At 38.7% G+C, this 14,804-nt stretch overlaps 1 protein-coding gene across 3 annotated transcripts in view; it reads right to left on the bottom strand.

Annotated features, from left to right (window-relative positions):
• The window catches only part of KCNK10 (potassium two pore domain channel subfamily K member 10), a gene marked incomplete at its 5' end in the record, with an annotated part of 72,027 nt that overhangs the window by 13,573 nt on the left and 43,650 nt on the right, over nucleotides 1-14,804 (bottom strand). For all 3 annotated transcript variants that reach the window (XM_083350364.1, XM_083350365.1, XM_083350366.1), the window contains 3 exons: nucleotides 1,351-1,537; nucleotides 4,874-5,034; nucleotides 10,111-10,228. In XM_083350364.1, the coding sequence (XP_083206490.1) occupies nucleotides 1,351-1,537; nucleotides 4,874-5,034; nucleotides 10,111-10,228 (466 nt within the window). The remainder of the gene's footprint in view (nucleotides 1-1,350; nucleotides 1,538-4,873; nucleotides 5,035-10,110; nucleotides 10,229-14,804) is intronic.

The following is a 14,804-nucleotide window of genomic DNA, read 5'->3' as shown; positions in this document are numbered from 1 at the left end:
ATAATTTTGGAAATAAATGGACAAATTTAGCAGTCACAGGCCATTGAACTTTACACACGCAGAACTGTAAATCTTGGTTCTTCCAGTATTTCAGGGGTGTCAAACTCAATTTCATTGAGGGCCACATCAGCATTGTGGTTGCCCTCAGGGGGCCGGGTGGGTATGTCCAGGGTGGGCGTGGCCTACTGGGTGGGTGTGGCTAGAGTGTGCATGGTCTACTGGGTGGGCGTGGCCAGCTCTACATCATTCGCATCAAGGGTGCCTATGGGGGCCTGGGCAGGAGTGGGACAGATCTGAGGGTCTCTGGCAGAAGGAGGGTCTCTGGGCCAGGGCCAAGGCAGTGGGGGCCGTTCCCTCACTGTTTCCAGGATGGCTTTGTGGGCCACATGAAACCACTTTGCGGGCCTTGTGTTTGACATGTCTGCAGTATTTCATCCTTAGACACTGGCTTTCCAGGCAGAACACAATTTTTGTCTGTCTGTCTGCTGCCTTTATTATTGTAGACAGGAGTCAAGCCATATACACAGAAATGCATTATACGCCAAAGTTTATGTTCTCCTGCCTTTCCTAGTTCATGGAAATTGGCTTTATTTTGATGGTCTTAAAAGGCACCTGATCTTTATTGAGCACATAGCACTCTTTAAGGTTCTTGTGTTGACTTCCTGGTTCTTGTGTTACCACTCTTATTTCTTACAGCAGATATGGACATTTGCTTCTGAAAAATCCTTCCTTTTACTGTTAATACTTGGAAACTCACTCATAATCAGTAATTTAGCTAATATTTAGTAGCATTTCCCTAGGAATAAAGGTATCTGTACATGCCCCCAGTACAACAGTAAAAAAAACAACCCAAGGATATTTGATATTTTTTCTCATAATTTCCTACCTTCAATATTGGGAGAGTAACAGAAAGGACAGTTTGTGGCACTCATGGGCAACCCAGTGAAAGAAATGGAAACTAAATGGCAATAGAAATAAGAGGATCAGAATAACCTCTGATTCATATCAAAATTGAATCATATCACATTTAATCCAATATGTTGTTTTCAATACAGGAGCCCGCAAGAGCACAAATGTAATTTCCCTTCCCCTATCTTTTTTTTCCTTATTACTGGCTAGAAAAAATAATTTGAAAGCAATTATATGCCTTCAGTTTCCAATTTGAAAGGATATCTTCACTTAATTGACAAAAGGAGGTATTTATGAGTTAATATTGTAGTTTTCATCCCTACTAATTTAACATGCTACTGGTAAGCCAGGTCGGTAAGATTTACTCTTGATAAATGAGACATACAGTAGTTCACTTCAATTAATCAATCAAACAATCAATCAACTGTTGGAATGTCTCACCTGCCACAAAATCCCCAAAGCCAACTGTGGTCAGAGTGACAACGACAAAATAGAAAGAGTCCAGGGCTGACCATTCTTCAATATATTTGAAACTGACAGCTGGAATGGTGACAAAAACGATGCATCCGGCCAGGATGAAAAGAATGGTAGAGATCACTCGAATCTTTGTCTGACTCACTTGTTTCTTCTGCAAAAAGAAAATGATCATCATTTGTGGGTTGCAGTGCACTGGTTTCAGAAACTGACATACAGTAAAATAAATTGCTGCCTGGCAATATTATATTAAAAACCATCCATTCGGTATGAATTGCAAATGGACTGTAAACATGAAAAATATGCAATACACGTTTTAATCTCACAACTGCCTATATCAGATCACTGTATACCCCCCACTGTCAAGCTTTCTACTAGTAAACTTTGTAATACTCCTGGAGAAGAATGAGTGGCTACCAACACTGAACTTTACAGAAGCATGACAACTGCTCTTTAAGTAGGAATAGAAGCAAAAGTAGAAAAAGAATAATGGGAATGGAAGTATATTTTGGGTGCGTGTGTACTTGAATCAAAGTATGATAAAATGTTTAGTCATTCATGATTTCATGCTTCAAAAGAGAATGAATGTTCGTATAGTATGCATGCATCATTTACTCTGCATTGCAAAAAATATGCACTTTAGATCCGAAAAAGGGCAGCACAATTCACCTGAATGGGACCTAAAGAAAAAAATATATATACTCTGCCTCATCAAGAGACATGGGGACAATATGCTTTTGTTTACTGAAATGTTTTACATCATATAAGGGCCAGTATCCCCCATAGTGCCTGAACAGAAACCCAATTCCTACACTATGGCATAATGACATATCTGCATCTCTGTTAAAGGTTTCATAGTTTGCAAAGTTTTATAAAGCTGTTTCAAATGGGAACTTCACATCTACCTTCATCAAAGAAAACCATACTTTTGAAATCTATATCAAATCAACAGCCAATAGGGCTTCCTGTTTCAGCTGGGGGTTGGACTAGAAGACCTCCAAGGTCCCTTCCAGCTCTTTTCTGATTCACTGGTTCACATAAAGGAGAGGTTTGTGCTCATTCCTAAAGGCACAATACCACAGCCATCCTACAGCTCCATTTTCAATTGCAGGTTGATAATTTTATTATTCAGCCTGATTCAATACCAAGAATGTTGAACACCCTGCCCTTGAATGATTAAAATAATATAGTTATCCTCAACAGTATAGAAATTTATTCTCGACAATATAAAAGTTAGTCATCAATATATTAGTATAAAATTAAAGGATTTTTTTTTCTTGTCCAGTGTGGGCATGCTATACTTCCAAATATAGCAGGACTGGTTTCAGATAAAGTTCAGTTGCATTGGGGTACAGCAACTTTAAAATTAGCTTTTCCTAACTTGCAGTATTCTAGATATGTTGGAAGTCCAACTCCCACTATTCACAATCAGCTGTTGCCATGCTGGCTGAAAACTCTAGTGATATAATCCCAAAATATTTGGACAATATTGGCTTAGAGAAGGCTGTTACAGAACATTGATGAAACGAAATGTCATATTATATTGTTGTTCCCTTCCTGCCCCCATACACAAATACAGACATAGAAACATACAACCAAGCATAGAGAAGATGAAATATGAAATATTCAACTGAGAAGATCTGAACAAGTGAAACAAGTGCAGGATCCAATCTGGCTCGGTCACCAGGACCAGAGGTTTAATCTTCCAACCTTTCAAACTCATGCTGGAGCTCATCCTCAAGGAACTTCTCTCTACCAGAAGGAACAGTTCCAGAACATTCTGCTAGAGAGAGGTTCCCTGAGGTTGGGCTCCAACACATGTCTAAAAGCTCAGAAGATGAAGTCACTGGTCCCGGTGACCAACCCTGCAACATTATCCTGGGAAATGTATATTTGCCTTCATTCGTAAGTGAAAAACATTTTCAGAATTGGGATTTCCCTCTAGCTCAAACAGGAAATATTAAAATATTGTGAAATATGGTCAATTTAGTTAGCAGCTGGAAGGGAGAGAATCAACCAGGTACAGTACCTCCACATCCATTCTTGTTCTGAGACAAGGATGTGGTATAATTTACTTTGAATACAACTTTCAGATGTGAACAGTTTCCTTAGACTGCTATTTCTCAACCTTGACAAGTTGAAGATGTATGGACTTCAATTCCACACTGGTTGCTGGGGAATTCTGGGAGTTGAAGTCCACACATCTTCAACTTCCAAGGCTGAGAAACACTACTTAGACAGTACAGTTTATGGAAAACTAGAGATTGTGTAATAATAAAATGTTTTTTTAATTCCTTTCTTTCCTGCTTTTTCCTCTCATAAACACTTGACTCTTCAGACAAAACAGCAGATGAAATAAATAATTTTTTCAGGGGTCATATAATTTCAGACTGCAGGTAAAGTGAAGGTAAACTGCAGTCATTACTGAAGGCTATTTCAGATAAAATCTTCCTGTGCAAAGAAAATAAGCATTCAAAGAGAACAATAAACTAGTTTTTAACCTTAGAATTTGGAGGATAGTGAAACAAAGAAGAATCCAGAGGTTATCAGTTGGATCATTCCCATCTGCTGATCGAAGCACTTTAGAGAGTGAATAGTTTTCACTTCCACTGCAATTGATGTGAATTGGGATGACTCTAGATTAAATCATTAAACACACATATTCTGTGTGTATGTCTCTCTCTCTCTCTTTCTCTCTCTCTCTCTCTCTCTCTCTCTCACACACACACACACACACAGAGTTCAATTATAACAAGTTGCAAGGAATAAAATAATTCCCTTCCTGATCTAAATCTCAATTTCTTTTGTAGAATTAGCAAACAATATCAAACAGAAGATATGAATTCAGTTAATTGCCAAGACAATTATCCCTTGATATTCAAGAAATATGCCAAAGAAAGAAGTAGGAAGTGACAAAATAGCTTTTTAACAACATGTATACATTACATTTAATTTAAGGTTACTTGGCAGCCTGAAAACTCTTGGACTAGTCAGAGATACTTGGAAGGAATGCCCTCTGGCAAAACACAAAGCTGCCAATGTTCTGTTGCAACTCACACATTCATTATTTTTTTTCCAGAAAGTTCCTCAATCCTACCTAGCTATGAATTCAGTAACTTTTATAACAACAGTTTTCCTAAACTGTGAAGATATGAGCTGTGGTGGCTCAGTGGTTAGAATGCAGCCCTGCAGGCTATTTCTGTTGACTGTAGGCTGCCTGTAGTTTGGTGGTTCGATTCTCACCCCAGCTCAGCCTTCCATCCTTCTGAGGTTGGTAAAATGAGAACCCAGATTGTAAATCACTTAGTGAGGGCTGTGAAGCAGTATATAAGTCTAAGTGTTATTGCTACCAGTACATATCTATGAGACAGGTGGCATCACTGGGTCCCATCAAGCCACATTTTTCAGAAACATATGGTAACTCCTTTGCTATTAAGCTTCAGAACTAATGGAGAAAAGGAGTGGGGGGGAATAAATGGCTCAATCTTACTCGAAAGACCTTTTCAACTCGTGCAATGCTTTTCCCAAAGATGGTTCCAAGCTGGTCCCCTATGCCAGCTAGCAGAAAGCCAAAAAGTGGGATTCCAAAGATGGCATACAAAATACAGAAAATTTTTCCGCCTTCTGTGCTTGGGGCAATATTTCCATAACCTGTTGAGAAAAAAGAAGAAATTGGTTGTGAACTCTCTTCTGAAGATTGTGAGGAGGAGAAAGGAATGCAGCTAAACAGGGGTGGATACATTCAAACCAATTCTTTTGCACATGCCAAAGACCCACAGCTTCTCAAAGCAGAGTAAGAATGCTGCAGCTTGCATATGCCGGCCATTCTCTTTTTTGAGGACTCCTGTGTCCCTCCCTTTGAACCCACTGCCATAATTTGGCAGCAAATTGCAGCAAATTGCCTAAAATGATATACCATGTCTTGGTGACTTCTAACAGAAATCCAAATGAATAAAACATGCTAGGTTTCTGAAGAACCTCGGTATAGCCTATATAATCAAGCTAAAAGTGATACCAACTTTTAGCTGAGGAATTTTGGGAGTTCAGATAAACATATCTTAAAGATGCCAAGTTTGAAAAACACTGCTATAACCAACATGTGCCATTAAAAAAACACAGAAAAATGTGATTTTATAATGCATTGCTGTCTATTTCTATGATTTCAGGCCATCATTTTTTTTTAAAGTAAAACCTCAACTATCTGAAATTAACTTAATCATATCTTAGGACACGGTATCATGGAAATTCAAGCATCAGCTTGCCATGTGATATTAAAAGCCAAGATTAAACATGGAATGAGGACTGTATATTAACAGCTTCATATTCTCCCCTTTTTCAGCCCAGGAATTTGACTATTAGAATTATAAGTCAGCATGCTTAATTTGTTTTGCCAACAATTTAAGTGAAATATATTGTGAGCATGATATTAATCCTTGTACCTGCTTTTATTTCATTTTTCCATATTTTAAGATTATCTTTACTGAGAAGCTTTTAAACACATTTAAGATGCACAATATAGTTATACACTTCAGAAGACAAAATGAAGGAAAAACAGAATTAGAGACAAAATAAAGCAGATAGGGATTTGTGTTTCTGAAATACAGATGCCAATGTCTATATGGCAAAATTTCTAGCACTTCATAATGATATACTTACAATGATGGATTTATAAATGTTTAATATCACTTAAAACTTCAAAAGAAGATAGAACTTAGCTTGCCATAAAGTAATAGTAATGGCTGATAGCTTTTTAAAAATTCACATTCAATAAACAAAACTAAAGCAAAATGTTCACAGCAAACTGTAGGCTGAACAGGTGGTACAAGCAGAACTGTTAAATATGAGACACTACATAGTTTTAAATTCAAGATGTGGATTTAATGTTTGGTTGCACTCTTTAGAAAGTATAAACTGTATTCAATATTTTATAACTTAAAATATGTACTGCAATCTGTAAAGAATCCCCTATCCAGCTATTATTAAAAATGGGTTGCCTGCATTTGATTTAGGAATATAAACACTTAACATGCAAATGCTGTGATAATATCCAGAAATGATGTTGCAGTTATAACATCCATCTCTCATTATTCTCTAGTAGCATTTTTTTTAAAAAAAATTAAGAGTAATGGAGATATGTATAAAAATTAGACTTGCTGTATTTGGGTTTCAAAAATCTAGATGACTAATAGATGGCAACAAAGAAATACAAAACAGTGACTCTTTTTTGCCACCTATAATCGACTAGAACAGAGGTCCCCAACTCTTTGGACACCAGGGACCAGTTCCGTGGAGGAAGGTTTTTTCATGGACTGGAGGGGATGTGGTTTTGTGTGCTGCCTGCATTCTGTGGAAGGAGGCTCGCTTGCTTGCATGGCCCAGTTTCTGGCATGCCGCGGACCGGTGCTGGTCCACAGACCGGGGTTTTTTTTGTTTTTTTTTAATTCCATTTATATCCCGCCCTTCTCCGAAGACTCAGGGCGGCTTACAAGCTTAGCAGTAGCCTTCATTCTATGTATATGCCAGCTTATTAGGGCTTTCACACACACAAACCCCAAGCGGCATTATTACAAAGTCAGCTTAATTGCCCCCAACAATCTGGGTCCTCATTTTACCTACCTCGGAAGGATGGAAGGCTGAGTCAACCTTGAGCCTGGTGGGATGCGAACCTGCACTAATTGCAGGCAGCTGGTGTTACTTAAGGAGGCATTAGCCCACTGCTCCACCAAGGCTCCCCACCAAGGTTGGGGACCCCTGATCTAGAATTTTGATACCATAAACCTACCAAAGCTCAACATCTGTCTTCTGCACACACCACATGCCAGTACAATTAAGAATCATTCTCTTTTATGTTATATGTCATTCAGCAAGGCAAACTCAGATATTTATGGTTTTTAAGAGGAAAATAATTGACAGAAAGACAATGATTAGAAGCCATTTCAATTTTTATAAATATTTTGAGGCAATCACCACTGAGATACAATGGAAGGGATTTTAGAACTACGTATGTCATTTCTTAATATTTTGATTGATTTTTTTTTCCTTTTTTAGGATCGTATTCTTATATTTGATTCTTTTTTCCCCTCACTCTCCCCCTTTTTTGCTTCTCATAGTACTTGATTATGTTTTGGAACAAGGACAAAAATATTTTATAGCAATATTAATATCATACTTAGAATTGTATAAAGAGCTTTAGTTATTTCTTGAGATGATATAATAAACTTAGTCATTTGCATTTAATTTATTAATTATAAATCTGATTATAATTGTTTTAGTCCAGTATTGGTCACCACAATATAAAAAAGATGCTGAGACTCAAGAAAGAGTGCAGAGAAGAGCAACAAAGATAATTAGTGGGCCAGAAGCTAAAACATATGGAGAACAGTTTCAGAAATTGGGAATGTCTGCTCTAGCGAGAAGATCTAGAGGTGACATGATAGCAGTTTTCCAATATTTGAGGGGCTGCCACAAAGAAGAGGGGGGACAACCTATTTTCCAAAGCACCTGAAGGCAGGACAAGAAGCAATGGATGGAAACTAATCAAGGACAGAAGCAACCTAGAACTAAGGAGAAACTTCCTGACACTGAGAACAATTAACCAATGGAATGGCTGGTCTTCAGAAGTTGTGAGTGCTCTATCATTGGAGGTTTTTAAGAAGAGACTGGACAACCATTTGCCTGAAATGGTCTAGGGTCAACTGCTTGAGCAAGGAGTTGGTCTAGAAAACTTCCAAGGTTTCTTCCAACTCTTTTTTCTGTTTTGTTTTGTTTAATGTTTATTTTTTATTGTTATTTTTTACAATAATAGAATATTTTTATTCTGTTATTGTAAATCCTTGGTTTATTTACTGGTGTATTTATTTCATTTTTGATTCATGATATCTTTTTTATCTTTCTTTTATGTAACAATTTATTCACTTTCTTCAATGTTTTAACAAATAAAATATTAATGAGGAAGGAAGGAAGGAAGGAAGGAAGGAAGGAAGGAAGGAAGGAAGGAAGGAAGGAAGGAAGGAAGGAAGGAAGGAAGGAAGGAAGGAAGGAAGGAAGGATACCAGAACTGTATTAATAAAAGAAATATTCTATTGTACCATATTGCTATTGTTCTGCAACATAGAGAACTATAAAGCAGCAATTAGCATGTTGTTCAGGCATTATTGCCTACCAAATCCATTTCTTCAGCAACCTTGTTCAGACCCCACACTTTTCCCTTTCAATTTGAGCCCATTTTCTGTTTTATCATGATGTTTATTATTAGTAACTCCTTACTGTTAAGTTATCCAATCATTATCCTTAAAAAATCATGTTTAGATCTAACTTAAATAGCTCAGTCACATAATTGAGTTCACTGTCCAACGCACATTAACCCAGCTGCATAACCTTTTAAAACGAAAATCTGCACTCATCACAAGTTAAAGTTCCTTTTTTTACAATTTAGCTTATCTGAGAAAGTCTTGTACCATTTAATCTTTTTAGGACTTAATTATATGCAATCATAATGAACTTTTGAATTCCTCCCCATCCCAACTCACTCAACTGGGCTCTCTTCTCTTACCAAAGGAAGACCCAAATTTGCAACCAGGGAAGGCAGGACTGTAGTTTTAAATGCTGCACAGATAATTCCGTAAGCTTTGCTTCAATATGGGTTGCAGTCATTTATTTCTAAATTCCTCTATAATTATAATAACTTTACTTGCTGCCCTGGGTGCAGCTGGTTGATCACTGTGGAGAACCAGATGTTCAGCTTAATAGACCTTTGCTCCAACCCAGCTGGGTGCTTCTTACACTTATTTGCTTAGTAAGCCTGCAGCTCCGGATCTGGGATGTTTATTCATCATTACATCTGTCCATTGGGAGAATGACTCTTCTGCATTTGAAATGGAGTCCCCATTCACTGGTAGATCTGCCTTTGCTCTTAATGGTACTCACCTGAAAGAGGGGTGTGCCTGCATGCACTCTTTTTTAAGAGCCAAAAAATAATTTCTACCACTTAAGTACAGCTATTCTAAAATTGCAAAACTCTGCCAGTTAGCAAGGTTCTAATTCAACTGGTGAGGAGCACAAAAGAAAGCTATTATTGAATGAGATGGCTAAACAGCATCACGCAACAGCAGCCCTTATGTATCTCAAATGAACAATAGTTCGGTTCTAGTTCCAGAACAATTACCCTGCTAATCTTAGATAGTGGGACTGAATTATAAGAGTCATTTCACCAAAAAATATTAGCATTTTTTTTCAGTTTGATAAACAGAGATAACAAAAGTCAGCTTTGGCTTCGTAAAAAGATGCTGCTGTCTATTATTTTCAAAGGTAAACTAAGCAATATGGACTGTGTGTGCACGTTAAGTGCGCACTTATGCACAAAACAGAATGAAGGCTTCCAGTGTTCTGCAGCTGACAGTCAAATAACCCTACTTTAAACCTTTTTCTTTATTGTCAACAGAGTCACTCTCATTATTCTTTCAAGACAAAGGGAACCTCCTTTCTTTGCCTTCTTTTGGCTACCTGATACATCTGTTGGAATATTCTATAGTTTTGTTCCTGATTAATTCATTTTATTTGGAGTGGTGCCTTTTATTTATTGATTTAGACTCCGTGGTTTGGGTCCATACTTCAGACCTCTCTTAAAGTAGTAGTTGATAGGCTATATAAAACCCACTTTCCCCATATGGTCATACCAGGACAAAATCATTCAGAAATATAAATTAATATAAATGCATAAATAGATACCTATAGTAGTAATGACAGTTCCTGCAAAGAAAAAGGCACTTCCAAGGTCCCAGTGGCTGCTGCTATTAGAAGAATCTCCAACAGGGTTGACTCCTGCACTGGTAGCATTCATAACCCGCTACAAAAAAAATTAAAAGCAAATTGAGAGCAGAATATATTGTAGCTGAACAAAATATCTTGTCTCCCAAATGACAGTTTGATGGACCTTGCTGCCAGTGCTTTAATCTAAAGTTCCAGGCAATTAAAAAAAAATACCAATTGTCTACTACTTGACCTCTCTGATACAAAATGACTCTCAGTTTCTACATACAAAGTTGTATTCCTCTATCAGTGAGTTAAAGCTTCTCCCAGAGTCCATTGGAGTTGTGCAGCTGTAACACTTTTAAGTATAAAATAAAATAGATTCCTTCAAACAGTATGGGTACCCAGCAGTGCACTGATTTACATTGACGCATCTCAAAAAGATGCAAGATGCTCCATTTTGCAAGATACAGAAGCCAGTTAGATACTCTAACTTATCAGTTTTTATATACAACACAGAATTGTTTGCTCCATTTTCTCTCTCAGCTACTTTGATACCTTGATTTTCAATCCTCAGTTTATCATGTAATGTAACGTTCACTCAAAATAGTTCAATCTTGGTATACAACACAGCTTCATGAAAATGCATGTGCATTTATGTCCTCAGTTGACACATATCTACCATCACTACAATCATCTTATACTTTCATCCATAACTACAATAAAAAATAAAAGAAATATCATGTATTCTTCTTATCTTACTCTCTGTTCGGCATTAAACCATTTCCAATACATTCAATTTAATTATCACGTATACTTTCTTTCTACCATATAACATTTTTATTACATTCAGCATAGTTGTGCAAAATGTTCCACAATTCAAAAATCTTTGCCTCTTTATATATTTCTTCTAAATTGAGAAGTTTAGAATAAACTTTTTTCTCATATTCATACATTACTTGGTAACCTGAAGAACAGAAATCTGGTTTACGTACTGTTTGCATAGCACAAAGTGCTGCACTTTTCAAATTTTGCTCACTGCTGCCTCTCATCTCTTGCAAGCATGATTTTGCCAACTTTCCCACTATACATAGCAAATCAATATAGTTATGCGTTCATTTTTGCTTCCTTCTCATGTTTATAGGAAGACAATCCAGATACTCTAGAGCAGACATGTCAAACACAAGGCCCGGGGGCCGGATCCGGCCCACGAAGTGGTTTCATGTGGCCCGCGAAGCCATCCTGGAAACAGTGAGGGAACGGCCCCCACTGCCTTGGCCCTGACCCAGAGACCCTCCTTCTGCCAGAGACCCTCAGATCTGTCCCACTCCTGCCCAGGCCCCCATAGGCACCCTTGATGCGAACAATGTAGAGCTGGCCATGCCCACCCAGTAGGCCATACACACTTTAGCCACGCCCACCCAGTAGACCACACCCACCCTGGCCATACCTACCTGGCCCCCTGAGGGCAACCACAGTGCTGATGCGGCCCTCAATGAAATTGAGTTTGAGACCCCTGCTCTAGAGACTACCTTGCAAGTCAATATAGTATTGACTGCTTCCCAACTACAAGTATATGCAATATTCGAATGCGCATTCAGAATTCAAGAAACAGGAATCTGGGATTCCCAAGGGATTTTTTTCCCCTCTTGAATGTGAAAATGCAACAGATTAATAAGTCTTGTATCACATGCATGCCAGTTATATATTCTCTTTGAGTGCTAACTTGAACTTTCAAATTAACAGTTTCAAACAGACCAGAGCATTTTCCCTAGTCACTCTTGCCTGTCCAGGAGTGTCCACATTGTCCAAATGGAGGGTGAAACAGAATAACTGAAAATGTACCCCTTTTTGACATGACTAACATGCATTGCACACACAAAATGAGACAGGACTTCACTCACACACTTGTGCCCCCTCTTTAGACATTGTTCATCTCCTCTCAGGATGTCTCTGCTATCCAGACTTTTCTTCCTTGAGGCTCTAATTTCTAAGCCATTTTCATCTGCATCGTCCTCAGTAATCTAAAAAACTCAAATTCTCTTAAAAAAAAACCAAGCAAAGGAACTAATGCAAGAAAAGTATCGAATCTGCTTAAGGTCTTCTTTCATTTCTGTCAAGGATATTGATGTTGTATTTCCCTCCTTTGAAAAATAAATGCAATGCTGAAGTTCTCCTTTATATTGCTATTTTGTACTTGCAATCATCTTTTTCATTATACACACACAGAGAGAGACACAGACACAGACACACTTTCATAGAGGAGACACAGTTTGTAAGAATATTTTTTTAAAAATGAAAATAACAAACCAGATCTGTAAAAATCCTGCACAAGAAGATGACTTATGCAATAAGGAAAATCATCTTCCTTTGTGGCCAATTAATTGCCCACATTACTTAATGTTGGTGTGAAAACAAGTAAACAAATGGTGACCTATTAAAGCTGTGCACAATTTAATGGCATACTGCATTTAGTTATCATCAAGTGGCATTTATGAGAGTACTTGGCTGGTATAAGAATGTGGTTAATAAATACATAACAGAAAATGCTGCCAACAGAACTTCTTCAATTGTCTTCAAATTTAGTTCCACACACATCATATTTCAGTAATCTAGACAAGAGTTTATGGCTGCCACTGAAATTTGTAAAAAACGAATCAAGAGTTATACTATTACCAATTATCTTTCAAAAGTTTATGTAACAGCCATTTTGGGTTGCGCCTTAACTTTCCTACCACATTAGCAGTGCAATTTATTTTTTATCTTGTTTTACTTTTGGCCAGGAGGTGACATAAAGCTCTTCTCCGAGGCCAAGAACTCTGCGCTTTTGGTTTTACTTGCTAAATGTTTTTTACATTTGTTTCACAAATGGATTTTCATGCATGAAATGAACAAGGAACCCATGTAGCAATTGTGTGCCATGCTAAGATGAAATGGCAATGGCACACACAATGTGCCTTGCTCAGCAAAGATAACCTAATCCCACCAGAAAAGAGAGCACATTGGTGGTTTTATTAAGGGCTTCTAATTAGTGCATATGTTTGGCAGGATATTAGCAACAGACCATCAAAACTACAAGTTGGCTGTAGGAAGTAAATGAACTAAGGGAATTAAAAGATTTGTCCAGGAGAAAGTAGGGCCTTGGAAAAATGATTTACCTACATACTCTTGCTAATATTTCAGTAGCTATTGTTCCAGGTTACTGAAAGAAACTGTTGCTGCAGCACATGAAAACTGAAAATAATATCAAAATGTATGTGTATCTAGAAAGCATTTTCATTTATATGAACTGAAATACTGATGTTTTCAGATACTGGAGGGAATCATGAGATTCAAACTTGTCCCATGTAGTGTTTCTCACTGTTATCTGCTATGAATGGTTAAAATAGACAAACAGCTCAACAACTATAGGGAAGACTTGCTAATTAGTAAAACCCCAGCTTTACCACAAATCAGAATATACAATGAATACACATTTTTCAAATGTGTTCTGGAATATTTTTGACTTGCTATTTATTTATTTTATTATTTATTATTTAAACTTGTATACCGCCCTATTCCCGTAGGACTCAGGGCAGTTTACCGTGAATCCAAGAGGACGCCCAAGTTGCGAGCCCTATCAATGGGGGGTAACACCTCACCCCCCATCATTAGTGGTGGAACAACCTGGTTTATCCGAGATGCCGGTATGTACAGCCACTCAGTCTTGGCAGGATTGAGACGAAGCCTGTTTCTCCCCATCCAAACCTGGACTGCTTCCAGGCAACGGGACATCACATCGAGTGCATCACTGGGTTGGTTTGGGGTGGAGAGAAAAAGTTGGGTATCATCAGCGTACTGATGATACCCCACCCCGAAACCACGAATGAGCTCGCCCAGCGGTTTCATGTAGATGTTGAACAGGAGGGGAGAGAGAACCGACCCCTGGGGGACTCCACAAACGAGAGACCTCGGGGTGGACCTCTGCCCTCCCATCAACACTGACTGCGAGCGGCCCAGGAGGTAGGAGGAGAACCACTGTAGAACAGTGCCTCCCACTCCTAACCCCCTGAGACGCCGCAGTAGGATACCATGGTCGATGGTATCGAAAGCCGCTGAGAGATCTAATAGGACTAGGACAGAGGAACAACCCCTGTCCCGAACCCGCCAGAGATCATTCACCAGTGCGACCAATGCCATCTCCGTGCTGTACCCGGGCCTGAAACCCAATTGGTATGGGTCAAGATAATCAGTTTCCTCCAGGAACAGAGGAAGCTGATGTGTCACCACACTCTCAACAACCTTCGCCAAAAAGCGAAGGTTGGAGACCGGACGATAGTTATTTAAAACAGCCGGATCCAGGACAGGCTTCTTGAGGAGGGGCCTCACCACCGCCTCCTTCAAAGCAGTGGGAAAGGTACCCTCCTTCAAGGAAGCAGATATTACTGCTTGGAACCAGCCTCGTGTCTCCTCCCAAGCCGCATAGACCAGCCAGGAGGGGCATGGGTTCAGTAAACAGGTGGTAGAACTCAGTGTCCTCATGATCCTGTCCATGTCATTGGGGGAGACAGGGTCGAACTCAGTCCAGATAACATGCTCAAGACCGCTTGATTCCTCCATGCCAGACTCTGCCCAGTCAGAGTCCAAACCGGTCTGGATCTGAGCGATTTTATCCACCAGATTATGACTAAACT

The sequence above is a fragment of the Vipera ursinii genome (assembly GCF_947247035.1).
Source record: "Vipera ursinii genome assembly, chromosome: 1".
NCBI classification, from domain to species: domain Eukaryota; kingdom Metazoa; phylum Chordata; class Lepidosauria; order Squamata; family Viperidae; genus Vipera; species Vipera ursinii.
The sequence above is the reverse complement of the archived record's forward strand: the minus strand, read 5'-3'. Positions and strand labels throughout refer to the sequence as shown.